Source organism: Triticum dicoccoides, chromosome 4B, assembly GCF_002162155.2.
Source record: "Triticum dicoccoides isolate Atlit2015 ecotype Zavitan chromosome 4B, WEW_v2.0, whole genome shotgun sequence".
NCBI lineage: Eukaryota > Viridiplantae > Streptophyta > Magnoliopsida > Poales > Poaceae > Triticum > Triticum dicoccoides.
The window spans coordinates 647,295,217-647,312,641 of record NC_041387.1 but is presented as its reverse complement, the minus strand read 5'-3'; the positions used below and the strand labels follow the sequence as shown (position 1 = coordinate 647,312,641).

The following is a 17,425-nucleotide window of genomic DNA, read 5'->3' as shown; positions in this document are numbered from 1 at the left end:
TAGTTTACTTGCTGGTGGTTGCATAAAGAAATTTTGAGGCATTTAATTTCCTCATACATAACGGTAGTTGTTAAGCCATGTGCATACCCTTGTTAGAGTGTGAACCGAAATAGAGCCTCCTTAGGCGTTTGGATTTTCAGCCATCGGATCGAAATCTCCTCGCGACACAGACCGTCGGATCTCGATCCAAATCGCTGTGGGTCGTTGGATATTTACCAGATCAACTTCGGTCGTTGGACAAAATTCCAATTGCATCAGAACTTAATATCCTTGCCCCCACCAGGGTATTTTAGTCATTTAATCGGGGTCGCCATGCCACCGCCTGTAAATTTGGTGGCCCGCCAAGGGTAATTTCGTCATTTCACCTGGTGGCATATAAGTGCAGCAAGCCACCTCCCGCACACGCGCAGCCCCGCTCCGTCCTCCCCTCGCGGCTTCCCCTCCCGTAACCCTACATCCTCCTCTCCTCTGAGCCGCCGCCGCCCGTCCTCCTCCTCTCCTCTGCGCCACCCTGCCCATCCTCCTCCTCTCCTCTGCGCTGCTGTTGCCCGTCTTCCTCCTCTCATCTGTGTCGCCGCCGCCCGTCCTCCTCCTCTCCTCTGCGCCGCCCGTCTCTGTCGTCGTTTGGCCTAGATGCGTTCGGAGTCCGTCGGCGCCGCACGCGGAGGAGACGCGGCGAGGAGGAGCACGAGCCACCTGAGCAGTGGGTCGTCGCGCCGTTGATGGGAGGAAGCTGGGCATCATCCACGGGGAAGCACAAGGCGCTGGTGGATTGGGGTTTCTCGTGACTGGATCGAGGTCAGAGTGTCGTCGCCGTTACCCGTCACCGGCTTTGCCTCACCTCAGGTGCCTCCTCATTGCTCTCTCAATCTTCCCTCTGTTCTTTGCCTCTAAGCGTGTTGGGTCTGTTATATGCCGCGTGCTCGGCTGGGATATCGAGCGGCTGCCCAGCATCGTCATCAACCCCCGGGCATGCCTCGGACAGGCCTCCTGGCCAGGGAGGGCGAGGGCGCCACCGCTCAGGAGGCAAAGGTTCTCAGGCTATTTGCTTCTGCAGGTCGCCCACCAACGAGACCGCCTGAGTAGTAAAATTATTGATTGCAGGGGAATGTTGACACTAGATAATGATGGTGCAGATGCAGTGAAGGTGTGAAAATTGTGGTTATTGATGTTTGGTGAGATTGCTGGTTAGTTAGTCTAGTTTGGTTATTGATTTCAGGGGGGGGGGGGGTGTTGGTTTCGAGAAAAATGGCTCCTTGAATAATCAGGAGACCACTGTTTTTCTAATTTGGTTGTTCATTGCAGGAGGATGTTGGTAGTATAATGAATGACTTCCCCTTGAGTGGTGGGAATGCAGCAAAGGTCTGCAACATAGATGATCACTGATCGACTATGAGATTGTTGCTTGGTTATGATCTGTTTTGGTTGCGACTTTCACGATGATGTTGCTGCAGGGAAGATCGGTCCTCCAACTAAAGACAATGGCGGAGAGGTTCATGAGCAAGGGCATGATACAAGAAGTGTTGAAAAGGTCAGTACCAGCGGCTAAAACTCCAATATGTTCTACAACAGTATTTTCTTATCATTTTTTTGCTGCCTTTCATGAATTTCTCATTGATTTCCTTTTATGATTTGGAGTCATTTTTTTATCTGCGGAATTATATATGGTGAATTAAAGGGAGTTTAGATATTTTAGTGTCTGCGGAATTGTATATGACTTTGATTTAGGGTTTCAGCCTTCGGAATTATATACTTTGATTTATGATTTGGGGTAATTTTTTATCTGTGGAATTATATACTTCAAGATTCAATATGCACACTTAACTAGCTAGAAGACAAATTGATATTTGAAGGTGACTAAGTGTAAGATTCAAATAAGCAGCGACACACAAAAGGTGTATTTGTTTGGTAAACGAAAGCTTTCTTCATAGGTAGTTCAAATATAGAATCTTAGAGAAAGTCAAAATACATAGATTTCTCCTTTTGTATATCAATAAGGTCTGAATCAACATGATTTTTCTCATTTTGCATTCTTAGGTTCAAGGGATCTTCTCCATAAATCCAGAGAATGACCAAGAAGAGCATGTGAGTGACCAGTTGAGCAAAGAACTTGATCTGATCCTTAGGGCAATGTTGTTCAGTGTTTCGCAAGCCTAAGTGCTTCATTCTTATATTTAGCTATGTTTCTCTACATCGCATCTCCCCATCCCGGCTTATATTTGAAATTCCATGGCTTTACTGTATAGTAGTTTTGCACTCAACTTTCATTATAGATAAAGGTTTATTTTGTTTTGTTCGTACGACCTATTTTGACTTCTGAGTTCAATTTGCAGCTCTTGGTACTTCAAAGTTTATACCGCACTTCACGACAAGGAAAGAAAAGAGAAGAATGGCTCTGAGGACCAAAAGGTATTATATGACTTCTAAATCAGAATGATGTGTAGTTTATGACTTTCCTAACATAAAGTTGGATGGTTGTTTGGGCCATCATTTGAAATATTATTTTTACTTGATTTTGCATATGCACCTTCAAGAATAATGGTTGTATCCATCCTATCTAACATAGATTTAGGAACCAAAACAATTCTTACTAATGAATAATCCAACAAGGAGGCCACATTTGTGTTGTTGGCACTTCATTTCTGTTGTGATTAAGTTAAGTATTTCGGGTTAATAGGCCACCCAATTAACTTTGGCAAGATTTTTTGCTTACCCTTGTTAGAGTCAGAACCGAAATGGAGCCTCCTCAGGCGTTTGGATTTTCAGCCGTCGGATCGGAATCTCCTCGCGACACAGACTGTCGGATCTCGATCCAAATCGCTGTGGGTCGTTGGATATTTACCGGATCAACTTCGGCCGTCGGATAAAATTTCAATTGCATCAGAATGTAATATCTTTGCCCACACCAGGGCTATGTTTATAAAGCGGTAAAGCGAAGCGAGGCGCTAGGGGGGCGCCTCACTGCTTAAGCGATAAAGCGTAAAGCGAGGCGACGCTTTAGACAGACTCTGAACCTGATGGGCAGTATAACAGAGCACCATTTAGTGAGACATATATATGTTGATTCTAATCCACCAGTGAGCCCATATATTCTGATCCATCCACTAAGCAGTAAGCAACTAGCCAATTGCTATAAGAGAGGCAGTAGCACCTAACAGCAGAGGAGTTGTGCATAGCATAACACACAACAGAGCAGAAAAGGCTGGTGCAGATCTGAGGAAGCTGCTGCCAGAGGAGAGAGGAAAGAGCTGAAAGCCTGGATATTTGCACGCTCTGGTTTTGGTTCTCTCTCTTTCTTTCCCCTCCTGTAACTGTTTCAAATGTGAGCCCAGCCCTGTTTCCCTGCCAGGAATCTCTGTACCCTGCCTGGCAAGTCTAAGGCGTCCTCTCTGCCTTAAAGCGCCAATCAGGACGCCTAAGCAGGCGCTTCAGACGCTTTAGTGTCTAAGGCGGACGCCTTAGACACATGTCTAAAGCGAGTTGGACGCTTTGAGCCTGGAGGGCGCTCTAACGCTTAAGCGACGCTTTAGGGACGCTTTACAAACAGAGCACCAGGGTATTTTAGTCATTTAATCGGGGTCGTCATGCCACCGCCTGTAAATTTGGTGGCCCGCCAAGGGTAATTTCGTCATTTCACCTGGTGGCATATAAGTGCAGCAAGCCACCTCCCGCACACGCGCAGCTCCGCTCCGTCCTCCCCTCGCGGCTTCCCCTCCCGTAACCCTACCTCCTCCTCTCCTCTGAGCCGCCGCCACCCGTCCTCCTCCTCTCCTCTGCGGCACCGCTGCCCATCCTCCTCCTCTCCTCTGCACTGCCGTTGCCCGTCTTCCTCCTCCTCTGTGTCGCCGCCGCCCGTCCTCCTCTCCTCTGTGCCGCCCGTCTTTGTCGCCGTCTGGCCTAGATGCGTCCGGAGTCCGTCGGCGCCGCACGCGGAGGAGACGCGGCGAGGAGGAGCACGAGCCAGCGGAGCAGTGGATCGTCGCGCCGTCGACGGGAGGAAGCTGGGCGTCATCCACGGGGAAGCACAAGGCGCTGGTGGATCGGGGTTTCTCGTGACTGGATCAAGGTCAGAGTGTCATCGCCGTTGCCCGTCACTGGCCTCGCCTCACCTCAGGTGCCTCCTCATTGCTCTCTCACTTTTCCCTTTGTTCTTTGCCTCTGAGCGTGTTGGGTCTGTTATATGCCGCGTGCTCGGCTGGGACATCGAGCGGCTGCCCAGCATCGTCATCAACCCCCGCGGCATGCCTCGGACAGGCCTCCTGGCCAGGGAGGGCGAGGGCGCCACCGCTCAGGAGGCAAAGGTTCTCAAGCTATTCGCTTCTGCAGGTTGCCCACCAACGAGACCGCCTGAGTAGTAAAATTATTGATTGCGGGGGAATGTTGACACTAGATAATGACGGCGCAGATGCAGTGAAGGTGTGAAAATTGTGGTTATTGATGTTTGGTGGGATTGCTGGTTAGTTAGTCTGGTTTGGTTATTGATTTCAGGGGGTGTTGGTTTTGAGAAAAATGGCTCCTTGAATAATCACGAGACCACTGTTTTTCTAATTTGGTTGTTCACTGCAGGAGGATGTTGGTAGTATAATGAATGACGCCCCTTGAGTGGTGGGAATGCAGCAAAGATCTGCAACATAAATGATCACTGATCGACTATGAGATTGTTGCTTGGTTATGATATGTTTTGGTTGTGACTTTCAGGATGATGTTGCTGCAGGGAAGATCGGTCCTCCAAGTAAAGACAATGGCGGAGAGGTTCATGAGCAAGGGCATGATACAAGAAGTGTTGAAAAGGTCAGTATCAGCGGCTAAAACTCCAATATGATCTACAACAGTATTTTCTTATCATTTTTTTTGCTGCCTTTCATGAATTTCTCATTGATTTCCTTTTATGATTTGGAGTCATTTTTTTATCTGCGGAATTATATATGGTGAATTAAAGGGAGTTTAGATATTTTAGTGTCTGCGGAATTGTATATGACTTTGATTTAGGGTTTCAGCCTTTGGAATTATATACTTTGATTTATGATTTGGGGTAATTTTTTATCTGTGGAATTATATACTTCAAGATTCAATATGCACACTTAACTAGCTAGAAGACAAATTGATATTTGAAGGTGACTAAGTGTAAGATTCAAATAAGCAGCGACACACAAAAGGTGTATTTGTTTGGTAAACGAAAGCTTTCTTCATAGGTAGTTCAAATATAGAATCGTAGAGAAAGTCAAAATACATAGATTTCTCCTTTTGTATATCAATAAGGTCTGAATCAACATGATTTTTCTCATTTTGCATTCTTAGGTTCAAGGGATCTTCTCCATAAATCCAGAGAATGACCAAGAAGAGCATGTGAGTGACCAGTTGAGCAAAGAACTTGATCTGATCCTTAGGGCAATGTTGTTCAGTGTTTCGCAAGCCTAAGTGCTTCATTCTTATATTTAGCTATGTTTCTCTACATCGCATCTCCCCATCCCGGCTTATATTTGAAATTCCATGGCTTTACTGTATAGTAGTTTTGCACTCAACTTTCATTATAGATAAAGGTTTATTTTGTTTTGTTCGTACGACCTATTTTGACTTCTGAGTTCAATTTGCAGCTCTTGGTACTTCAAAGTTTATACCGCACTTCACGACAAGGAAAGAAAAGAGAAGAATGGCTCTGAGGACCAAAAGGTATTATATGACTTCTAAATCAGAATGATGTGTAGTTTATGACTTTCCTAACATAAAGTTAGATGGTTGTTTGGGCCATCATTTGAAATATTGTTTTTACTTGATTTTGGATATGCACCTTCAAGAATAATGGTTGTATCCATCCTACCTAACATAGATTTAGGAACCAAAACAATTCTTACTAATGAATAATCCAACAAGGAGGCCACATTTGTGTTGTCGGCACTTCATTTCTGTTGTGATTAAGTTAAGTATTTCGGGTTAATAGGCCACCCAATTAACTTTGGCAAGTTTTTTTACTCCAACTAAAAGATTATTTTTACACATTCAATGTTTTTTTGGAAAATTAGTATTAGTAGCAGGGCAATAATAGTTCACCAAACTCATGTGTACCTTGCCTGGATAGACCTGACCATATGTTTTATGTAGAAAACCTTCTTTCCTTATGTGGACCAAACCATATATGTTTATGTTCATATTTGTTGCTTCGGTGGTCCTTTCCCTAGCCTTGAGCAGGTGATTTAGTTTCTTGCTAAATTAATTTGGTAGAAGAATGAGACTATTGTACATTTTGGTTTAGTTTTGCAGACACGACGTGCATGCTTATTTTATAGCTTTTTCTGGTGATTCTTGATGATCATATAAACTTGTTCTAATCTACTTAGGATCTGAAGAATAAAAATGTCTTCAATTTGTCCATGTCCAAATTGGAAACTGTTAGAAATCCTGATGAGTACTTACTGTTACTTCTCTCTTATGATTCTCCGTAATTATGTCACCAGATACTACCCTGCTCCTCTACCACCCTGGCATAACAAGGCACCTCTTCCTCTCCTGTGAAAATAACCGATGGTCATCCCACCTAACATCCGTTGCGCTAATTTCCATTTCGAATTACAGTGTGAGTTCTTTCCACAAGCAACAAAATCTATCAGGCCCACAAGTGTTGAACTGGGCTCGGCCCGATTACAAGAGGAGAGAAGCCGAGGAATATAAGAAGACACGTTCCACTCAGTATCCACATTTCACGGTACCTCGCCTGGATCTAGAAGTGCGGCTACAACGACCTCGACCTGGCCAAAGTACAAACCCAACCCTTCTCGGCGGATCTCGATTGAATCTTGGTAAATCCTCATCCCTCACGCCTCTCCCTGTCTCTCTTGCTGGCTCCCATGCTTTTCTCCTTTGCTTCTAAAATAATAAAGGACCATGGGAGGGAAGCACACTAGGACGATGTCACCCGCAGATGCGGCTACCATCCATTCCGATATGGTTGTGATTGTTTCTTGCAGATATATTATCTCTACCTCCCACCCCCTCTCTCTGTCCATCTTTCTTTCTCTTCCAGTCCCTCGCTAATTCTCTGTCTAATTAACCATGAAAAGAGGTTTTTGAACTATAGAACCAGTATATAGATTCCAGTTTAATACGATTCACTATATGTTGACTAGCTTGGTATGCCAGTATTATTTTCCTGCTACTAATACACACATGGTTACAGAAACTGTACCGATTGCATGGATAAATTCAGATTTGGTGAACATTTATAGATTCAGTTCTGATGTACCCTCTATTAGCTCCAGGTTTGGTTGTCAATGCATTGTTGGATATCAGATGTGAATATGACCATAATCTGATTGTTTGTTGTTAAAGACTAATCTTGCCAGGACCATGCTAATAACAATCCTCTTGCGTTTAAAATTCACTCTTAATAGGGCTCAAGTACTAGGCACATCATGGAAGGGGCAAGAGCCGACGACCCGATCTACCGCAGTAATGACGAAGGTACACATGTATGCATTGAGTAGCAAGTGCCATTATCTATGAATTCTATTGATGATGTTGTGTTCGACACACGGGTTCGTTCAGTTTTTCAGGTAGACACTGTCGTAAATGCCACCGTGCCGGAAAGCCAAGGATTGAAACCATGTGCAGTGAACCATACCTTTGTGAGAGGACCAAGACAAGAGGTAACCCACTGGCCCCTGTTTGGATCAGCTATTTGCGATATAAAACTGTAGATCAAGGAGGTAAACAGTCTGTGCATACAAAGTAAACGAAAGCGCGTCATACGATCTGAAATATAATAGCTCAAATTTTCTGTAACAACATGGATAGCAATTTAAGTTGGTGGAACTAAGAGAACAATATAGTACTGTAGTTTATAAGGTGTAGTAATTTATCCTTGAATTTATCTCTTGCCATGAAAGACATGTTTGTCGCTTCTCTATGGGTAAATATTTCTTACTTCTCGAATGTTAAACTCTCATACTCGATACGCAGGACCGCTTGGTGCTTCTACGCGAAAAAGCTAAAAATATCTCCATACGAGCATGATTGACTCAAGCAATCTGTTGGTACGACGAAGCCTGCCATCAGGTATTACATATGTGAGACGACCGAGACTACCACCGCTCCCGGCCAACAAATGGTGAGAGGAATGATCTTGACCATCATATGCTACCAGTTTCCAGTATTTCTCAGCTCCATCACATGGAGATACCTAGCAAGTAACCTTGAACAATCAATCGATGATGTGCGCTAAGGAGCAGGTCAGAATTATTATGGGCGTGAATGCAAGAGCAACCATCAGAACCAATTGGTCATACTTTGTGACAATAACAGCTTGCAAAACTTTTAGCTATGTGCCTTTGCCTTCAAGTCTAAAATGGGCAGACTGTCGCTCACTGTCTACCCGCTTTGGGAAGGCAGTTATGAAATCATACTATTATGCAAATACTTCTATGTGATTTCATTGGCTAGACCGTAAAATCGCCAGAGATTCATGTATTATGTCATGTAATGAGTCAGGATGACCCAACGAAGCTATCAAGTATTAGGCTTCAGCATAACTACTTAAGTTCTTTATCTCGCATCGCCTATGTGGCTCCCTTTGCCTATATAATGACTCAACTGTTGTATTTACTTAGTGATGATCCATCGTCTAAACTTATTTTTGGAAGAAAAATGCTCCTTTGCTTTCGGTATATCTGATTGCTTGCCTTTGGCTTTGCTTGGATGAAATGCTCTGTAAATTTGCTGCATTGGACTGATCCATTGTCGGCAACCACATTTTCTTTCGCAACAATTAATACTTTGTTTACATGCTTGAACAATAACTATTCATTGCTATTTTTCATATTTGCAATGCTCATATGACTATATAGCGGATTGGATATGACTGTACTCGGCAGTGGTGCTGCCGGGTGCGGCAAGCCGCACTTCCTACCTAGTAATTATAATGGGAGCGCACAGGCCCGCCTTAGGTGGCGCCACCCGGGTTTTTTTTTTGAAAAGGGGAGACTCCCCGGCCTCTGCATCGGAACGATGCATACGATGCATACGGCCACATTTATAAATAAATAAAGGTGTTCAACAAGGTTTTAAAGTCTGAAAACAAGATAACGACAAGCTCACAAAGAGTCACAACGCCAAAAACAAAAAAGCCAAAAGCCACAAACGGCTGGCAAAACAAAGATAGGTAAACTAATTGCCTATCCTATTACATGACCGCTATCCAAACCGGTTAAAAATATCCCGCGCTACCATCTCCCATCGGACAGATCCAGTAATCAAACGCTCCCTGGGCTCCGTCGGAGTGAGTAACGACTACATACGGATCAGCGCAGTAGTAGCAAGCAACCATGATCTACTTGCAACTGATGAAACAAATTAACTGTTCGATAGGTAAAACCAGGAAGGAATAACGACACTATCTCTCACAAACTTTGACACTTTATTGACCTAGACCAATATCCATATGACGACTGACTCACGACTACGTACAGCTTAAGCTCCGACTAACTAACAAACTAAACTCGATCGACGATCTGCCTCCAACGACTCTTAACAATTATTCAAACCACGATGCATGCATGTCGCGCTCTTTCACTGCGCCCCGGCGTCTGGCAGGTGGCCGCCGCTGCTCTCGCCGATGCTCATCTTCAGCTTGTGCTTATCGGCGTGCTCCTTGGCAGTGCCGGCGCCGTCGGCGGGCATTGCGCTCCACACGGACACCGTGAGCAGGGGGTGCTCGTGCCACGCGAGCGAGAGGCATCCGCCGATCTCCTGGACGCGGAATCCGGTGCCAGAGAACACGCGGACAAACTTAGCGGCCTGATAGGCCGCGCTCGGACCCAGTGGCACATGGGTGAAACCCGTGCGCCAGAGGCGAGAGCACCAGTATGCCAGTGGCTCGTGGCGCTCGGTGCGGGCGCTGCCCTCGTAGCATACGATGTTGAAGATCTCCCTCTGCACGTACGCGTCGGCGCCGGCTCCGTTGCCGATGGCGCCGCGACGGCTCACGGACATGGCCTCCATGGAGTCGAGCACGGAGCCGTAGTAGAACATGGCATTCTCGAAGCGTGTCACCAGCCCCGGCTTGTTGTGGTCCGCCTCCTGCTCCACCACCGTGAACACCCTGGGCTGCATGGACGCGATCCAGCCGAGCACGATGTCGATGGGAGAGGGGAGAGAGGTGGATGCGGCGTCCGGGTTCACCAGGACGCGGTGGAGCTGGCAGATGGAGTTCACGGCCACCGCCTCTCCGGGGAGGACCTGGAACATCCACGGCCGGAGCTGGTCCAGGCTGTCGTCAGTGACCCTTTGAAACGAGAAGGGGACGTTCATGGCGCGTGCGAACTCGGCGAGGCGGAGGCCAACTTCGTCGGCGGCGGGCGCAGATCCGACGCCGGTGATGCGGACGGACGGCGGGCCGCCAGGGCGGATGGAGAGGGCCTGGATGAGGGCAGGCCACTGCATGCCCTGCTTGATGGCGAGATCCACGACATGCACGCGGTCGCAGCCCTCAAACGCCTCGAGGATGGCCTGGTTGGCCGTGAAGTGCGCGAACTTGAGGTAGGGCCCCGCATTGTAGAACTGGCGGTAGAGCTCGCCAGCGCGCTCCGGCGAGGTGTCCAGCGCGAAGGAGGAGTGCGGCGTCGCCGGGAAGAGGCGTTGGGCAAGCGCGGCGGTGAAGTGGCTGGCGACGCGGCCGATCCCGGTGGTCGTCGAGACAGACGTCGCGAGCATCGTGTGCGCCTCGGTGAGCTTGCCGGCCGCGGCCGCATAGTCGCCCGCCTCGATGGTTTCTGCGCACTTGCGAAGGATGTGGATGAGATAGAGCGCGACGTTCTCCGCTTCCTGGTGCCTCCTCGCCGCCGCCTCCGCAACGGGCGGCGGGACCGTGGGTGGGGCTGCGGACGCGTACATGGCCGCGTCGAGGCAGTACGCCGTGTCAGCGCCGGTCGTCGCGGCGGCGGTGCCCTGGATGGACTGGAGAGGCAGCGTAGCACCCACGCCGGACGGGGAGGCGGCCGGGGCGGGTTCCTTGCCCTTCCAGCCGAAGGCGAAATGGCCCATGTGTTCCTCACGGCCGGGCGAGCTGCGTGAAGGCTGCGAGTGCTGGCTGTGTGTGAGCGTCCAGTCCACGCTTTGGGGCGTATTTGTAGGTGTGGAGAGTGCCGATTGGGTGCACACGTGGAGGTGGGGACAGCGTCGTAGCGAAGCGTTTTGGCGTCCGGGAAACCGTGGATGCACGGGCGGGGGTGGGGGAAGCAAATTGGATGGCTCACAATAGATCAGGGGCGTAGAGCCAGGCCGGGCCGGGCCGGGCCGGGCTCGGGTCCGTGCCAGGCTTATAGAAGCCCCAATATGATTATGGCATCTTTGGGCCCGAGAAACCATTCCATTTCAACAAAAACTTGAATTGGAAAACATGCCAGTTTATTTGTTTTTATAATACATATGTGCATTCTTGAACCTATTTCTAAAAACACATACAGATGAACATGATTTCATTTTTTCCACACATTTGGCCCGGGCCACTGGCTGAAAACTAGGGCCCGAGCCCGAGCCCAGCATGGCACGAGTGACGTAAGTGCTTACGTTTTAGGTCCTCAGGATTGATTTTGATTAATTCATGAAATTAATCCCCGCATTAACCGTCGAGTCCAGCAGCAAAAATAAGTTACTAAAAACAATTGATCGCAAAGAACAATTCCTAAATTACGTCTAAATTTAATTATTTAGTAAAATCTGTATCGTAACGCTCGATTTCAGAAATATTTTATTAATTTACTAAATTAAAACCTACTGCTCTGTCAATTTTGGAATTAATTAATTTTAACAAATAATTGAAATTAATCACTATCACAACGGTCGACTCCCAAATTCATAATATTATATTCATATTTAATTCTAAAAATAGAAAAAATACTTTCTACCACAAAGATTTATCTGGAATTATGAATAATTATGTTTTATTTATTTTTTAAAATTTGTAAAAATTATTGTGTTGTCATGGTGCCACTTGTAGGTGGTAATCTCAGCGAGCCATCAAACACTTTCTTTAGTGGTAAAATCAGACTAAGGACACCTTGTTCTTGTGTCACTTGTTAGGATCGACTGCTTATGGATTAGTGATGGGGGCGAATAGTACTATCAGATAAAACTACTTCAAGTTTTAAGGGGTTGAAACTTTTTAAGGTACAAACAACTAGGTTGGTCCTTCGAAGCACTATAACAAGCAAGTTACAAATGGTTGGTACTTTCTTCACCATTGCTCGTGCTCTCCACCTCGTTTCCCAAGCGATCCCCTCGTTTTCCTTCTCTGGCCCCTCCCCTCTCTGTCATGTCGCCGGCCGCGGTGAGTAAGGTGAGGGACCATCCATTTTGATGTTTCATGTCGTAGTTCTTAGCTTTAGTTTGTCCTTACAGGCGATCCGTGGGCTAGCTCGTCGAAGAGGACGCACCGAAGTGCCCTCATCGATGTCGTCACTGGGGCTGCAACCGTCATCTTCCCGGGGGTGGTTTCTCTTTGATGTGGCTCGATTCTCCCCTCTCAATAACCTCTCAAATAGGTCTTGTTCTTATTGGTTCCAATCCTTTTTCTTTTGATTTGGGGTCTTGTTCAGCTGATCGTGGTCGGTCTTTTGCTACTCCTGTAGGAGTTGTTCAGTTTCCCTAAAGAGGAAGGGTGATGTAGCACAAAAGTAAAGTATTTTCGAGAGTTAAGAACCTAGGTTTAATTGAACCGGTAGGAATAAGCAAGCTACCAAGATAGGTAGTACCTGCACACAAACAAACGAAATATTGCACCCCACTTGGCAAGAGGGTTATCAAGCCCCTTGTCTTGCTAGTTACAAGGTTAAAGGAAAATAGAGGGCAAAAAGTTAACGAAAATAGTAAAGAGGTAATTTTTAGGTGTTTGTATTGATGGAAAAATAGACACGAGGCCCATAGGTTCACTAGAGGTCTCTCTCTCTCAAGAAGGCAAACGAAATGTTAACAAATTACAATTGGGCAATTGACAAGAGTAGGAACGATTATAAGTTTATAACTATGATCATTCATGGCATAATCTCATATAGTTATTACGTCCATGACAAGTAGACCGCTAATCCAACTACATCTACTACTATTACTCTACTCTAGGACTTCTATCCAGCATGCATCGCAAAGTGTTAAGTTTACAAGAAACGTAGTAACAAAATAAGTAAGATGACATAATGTAGACATGAAGAAATGTGGCAATAAGATCAAACCATGTTGTTTTATCCTTAGTGGCAACAATACAAATGTGTGTCTTGTCCCCATTCTGTCACTAGGAGATAGAGCACACAAGAACCAAGGTTTAATTGAACCGGTAGGAATAAGCAAGCTACCAAGATAGGTAGTACCTGCACACAAACAAACGAAATACTGCACCCCACTTGGCAAGAGGGTTATCAAGCCCCTTGTCTTGCTAGTTATAAGGTTAAAGGAAAATAGAGGGCAAGAAGTAAAGGAAAATAGTAAAGAGGTAATTTTTAGGTGTTTGTATTGATGAAAAAATAGACACGGGGCCCATAGGTTCACTAGAGGTCTCTCTCTCTCGAAAGAAGGCAAATGGAATGTTAACACATTACAATTGGGCAATTGAGAAGAGTAGGAACGATTATAAGTTTATAACCATGATCATTCATGGCATAATCTCATATAGATATTACGTCCATGACAAGTAGACCGCTAATCCTATTGCATCTACTACTATTACTCTACTCTAGGACTGCTATCCAGCATGCATCGCAAAGTGTTAAGTTTACAAGAAACATAGTAAAAAATAAACAAGATGACATAATGTAGACATGAAGAAATGTGGCAATAAGATCAAACCATGTTGTTTTATCCTTAGTGGAAATAATACAAATGTGTGTCTTGTCCCCATTCTGTCACTAGGATATAGAGCACACAAGATTGAACCCACTACTATGCACCACTCCATCAGAAGATCTACCAATCAATCTTGTCTAGAGAAGATAAATATATCAGAAAGCATACATAGCTACTTAATTATACAACAAAGAAACCACAAAAGATTCAATATGAATCAACGAACAATCTGACCATAAACTCACAATTCATCATGTCCCAACAAACACATCGCAAAATTACATCTGATTGATCCCAATCACACGAGGAAGAAGGAGAACATGGTATTGAAGAGAGAGAGAGAGAGAGAGAGAGAGAGAGAGAGAGAGAGAGAGAGAGAGAGAGCCATCTAGCTACTACTATGGACCCATAGGTCTTAAAGGAACTACTCACACATGGTCATGGAGGCAGCAAGGTTGGTGAAGAGCCTCCCAGCAATGGCTTCCCACTTGTAGGATCGAAAGTATGTCTAGAGGGTGGGGGTCTGATTAGACTACTTGACCAAATAAAAACTTATCATTTTCCCAATTTTAGTTGTAGGCAAGTTGTATTAATACTATGAATTCAAATACACCCTACACATGCAAGTCTTAGAACTGAGCAGCGAAAAGTGAAGACTTTGCATATGAAAGTAAAGGAGGGATCAGAGAAATCAAACGCAATGAAGACACGATGATTTCGGTGTGGTTCTGCTACGTCTTGAGCTTGCGTTGGTTTTCCTTGAAGAGGAAAGGGTGATGCAGCAATAGTAGCTTAAGTATTTCCCTCAGTTTTTGAGAACCAAGGTATCAATCCAGTAGGAGGCTCCTCAGAAGTCCCACGCACCTACACAAACAAACAAAGAACTTGCAACCAACACAATAAAGGGGTTGTCAATCCCTTCACGGCCACTTGCGAAAGTGAGATCTGATAGAGATAGTATGATAAGATAAATATATTTTTGGTATTTTATAATATAGATAAGAAAAGTAAAGATGCAAATAAAAGTAGATTGAAAGCTTATATGATAAAAGATAGACCCGGGGAGTAATACATAGAATATTTGCAAAATACATACGACTCTGTAATATGACAGACCCGTTGACTAAACTTCTCTCACGAGCAAAACATGATCATACCTTAGTACTCTTTGGGTGTTAATCACATAGCGATGTGAACTAGATTATTGACTCTAGTAAACCCTTTTGGGTGTTGATCACATGACGATGTGAACTATGGGTATTAATCACATACAGATGTGAATATTGGTGTTGAATCACATGCTGATGTGAACTAGATTATTGACTCTAGTGCAAGTGGGAGACTGAAGGAAATATGACCTAGAGGCAATAATAAAGTTATTATTTATTTCCTTATATCATGATAAATGTTTATTATTCATGCTAGAATTGTATTAACCGAAAACATAATACATGTGTGAATACATGGACAAACATAGTGTTACTAGTATGCCTCTACTTGACTAGCTCGTTTATCAAAGATGGTTATGTTTCCTAGCCATGGACAAAAGAGTTGTCATTTGATTAACGGGATCACATCATTGGGAGAATGATGTGATTGACTTGACCCATTCCGTTAGCCTAGCACTTGATCGTTTAGTATGTTGTTATTGCTTTCTTCATGACTTATACATGTTCCTGTAACTATGAGATTATGCAACTCCCGTTTACCGGAGGAACACTTTGGGTGCTACCAAACGTCACAACGTAACTGGGTGATTATAAAGGAGTACTACAGGTGTCTCCAAAGGTACATGTTGGGTTGGCGTATTTCGAGATTAGGTTTTGTCACTCCGATTGTCGGAGAGGTATCTCTGGGTTCACTATAAGTCTTGCAAGCAATGTAGCAAATGAGTTAGTTACGGAATGATGCATTACGTAACGAGTAAAGAGACTTGCCGGTAACGAGATTGAACTAGGTATTGGATACCGACGATCGAATCTCGGGCAAGTAGCATACCGATGACAAAGGGAACAACGTATGTTGTTATGCGGTTTGACCGATAAAGATCTTCGTAGAATATGTGGAGCCAATATGAGCATCCAGGTTCCGCTATTGGTTATTGACCGGAAACGTGTCTCGGTCATGTCTACATAGTTCTCGAACCCGTAGGATCCGCACGCTTAAGGTTTCGATGATAGTTATATTATGAGTTTATGAGTTTTGATGTACCGAAGGAGTTCGGAGTCCCGGATGAGATTGGGGACATGACGAGGAGTCTCGAAATGATCGAGACGTAAAGATCGATATATTGAACGACTATATTCGGAGTTCGGAAAGGTTCCGAGTGATTCGGGTATTTTTCGGAGTATCGGAGAGTTACGGGAATTCGCCGGGGAGTATATGGGCCTTATTGGGCCATACGGGAATAGAGGAGAGAGGCCGAAAGGAAGGAGGCGTGCAGCCCCCCTCTGGTCCGAATTGGACAAGGGGTGCGGCCCCCTTTTCCTTCCTCCTCTCCCCCTCTTTCCCCCTTCTCCTACTCCAACAAGGAAGGAGGGAGTCCTACTCCCGGTGGGAGTAGGACTCCCCTTGGCGCGCCCCTCCTAGGCCGGCCGCCCCCTTCCCCTTGCTCCTTTATATACGGGGGCAGGGGGGCACCTCTAAGCACAACAACACAAGTTGATCTACGGATCGTTCCTTAGCCGTGTGCGGTGCCCCCCTCCACCATATTCCACCTCGGTCATATCGTCGTGGAGTTTAGGCGAAGCCCTGCGCCGGTAGAACATCATCATCGTCACCACGCCGTCGTGCTGACGGAACTCATCCCCGAAGCTTTGCTGGATCGGAGCCCGGGGATCATCATCGAGCTGAACGTGTGCTGAACTCGGAGGTGCCGTATGTTCGGTGCTTGGATCGGTCGGATCGTGAAGACATACGACTACATCAACCGCGTTGTCATAACGCTTCCGCTTACGGTCTATGAGGGTACGTGGACAACACTCTCCCCTCTCGTTGCTATGTCATCACCATGATCTTGCGTGTACGTAGGATTTTTTTTGAAATTACTACGTTCCCCAACAACTGTTACATGACGAACCGCATCCGGCATAATTATCCATCACTAATCCGGTGCCTACGAGTTTTCCATATACTGGTTCTCGCTTATTTACTTTTCCGTTGCTACTGTTACAATGACTACAAAATACCAAAAACATTACTTTTGCTGTCTTTACTTTTGTTACCGTTACCACCACTATCATATTACTTTGCTACTAAACACTTTGCTGCAGATACTAAGTTTCCAGGTGTGGTTGAATTGACAACTCAGCTGCTAATACTTGAGAATATTCTTTGGCTCCCCTTTTGTCGAATCAATAAATTTGGGTTGAATACTCTATCCTCGAAAACTGTTGCGATCCCCTATACTTGTGGGTTATCAAGACCTTTTTCTGGCACCGTTGCCGGGGAGCATAGCTCTATTCTTTGAGTCAGTTGGGATTTATATCTGCTGTACACTATGAAGAACTTGAAAGATGATCGAACTACTATTTTGCCCTCAACTACGAGGGGAGGTAAGGAACTGCCATCTAGCCTTGCACTAGATTCTCCTTCTGTTATAAGT

General features: G+C 45.5%; 2 protein-coding genes across 27 annotated transcripts; one reads left to right on the top strand and one right to left on the bottom strand.

Moving 5' to 3' along the window:
• The first annotated feature begins 391 nt into the window (after positions 1 to 391).
• On the top strand, positions 392 to 8,623 carry LOC119292007. Of its 26 annotated transcripts, XR_005142809.1 has the most exons (13): positions 398 to 1,032; positions 1,105 to 1,147; positions 1,306 to 1,362; positions 1,455 to 1,531; positions 2,038 to 2,085; positions 2,334 to 2,409; positions 4,699 to 4,791; positions 5,299 to 5,346; positions 5,595 to 5,670; positions 6,571 to 6,794; positions 7,386 to 7,455; positions 7,540 to 7,640; positions 7,954 to 8,623. XR_005142809.1 is itself a non-coding variant. In XM_037570828.1 (8 exons), exons 3-7 carry the CDS (start codon positions 2,069 to 2,071, stop codon positions 5,658 to 5,660), a joined length of 300 nt encoding a protein of 99 aa, XP_037426725.1. In that variant the 5' UTR covers positions 398 to 1,187; positions 1,306 to 1,531; positions 2,038 to 2,068; the 3' UTR covers positions 5,661 to 5,670; positions 6,453 to 6,572. The 26 variants fall into 26 exon arrangements, 2 of the variants coding, with proteins under 2 accessions (XP_037426724.1, XP_037426725.1); XR_005142810.1 differs by having other exon boundaries at positions 396 to 846; positions 1,058 to 1,187; positions 1,306 to 1,531; XR_005142816.1 differs by having other exon boundaries at positions 397 to 846; positions 1,306 to 1,531.
• A 764-nt stretch (positions 8,624 to 9,387) lies between these two features.
• LOC119292959 (DELLA protein SLR1-like) lies at positions 9,388 to 11,031 on the bottom strand. The gene has a single exon (XM_037571592.1). It carries the CDS (start codon positions 11,029 to 11,031, stop codon positions 9,559 to 9,561), a length of 1,473 nt encoding a protein of 490 aa, XP_037427489.1. The 3' UTR covers positions 9,388 to 9,558.
• Between the last annotated feature and the right edge of the window lie 6,394 nt (positions 11,032 to 17,425).

Excerpts from the sequence above, each read along its gene's own strand:
- LOC119292007 (XM_037570827.1), top strand. The coding sequence starts at position 913 with ATGCCGCGTGCTCGGCTGGGATATCGAGCGGCTGCCCAGCATCGTCAT. Across the intron at positions 1,363-1,454 it reads GTGGTGGGAATGCAGCAAAG|GGAAGATCGGTCCTCCAACT; the intron begins GTCTGCAACATA and ends ATGTTGCTGCAG. Across the intron at positions 1,532-2,037 it reads ATACAAGAAGTGTTGAAAAG|GTTCAAGGGATCTTCTCCAT; the intron begins GTCAGTACCAGC and ends TTGCATTCTTAG.
- LOC119292959 (XM_037571592.1), bottom strand. The coding sequence starts at position 11,031 with ATGGGCCATTTCGCCTTCGGCTGGAAGGGCAAGGAACCCGCCCCGGCC.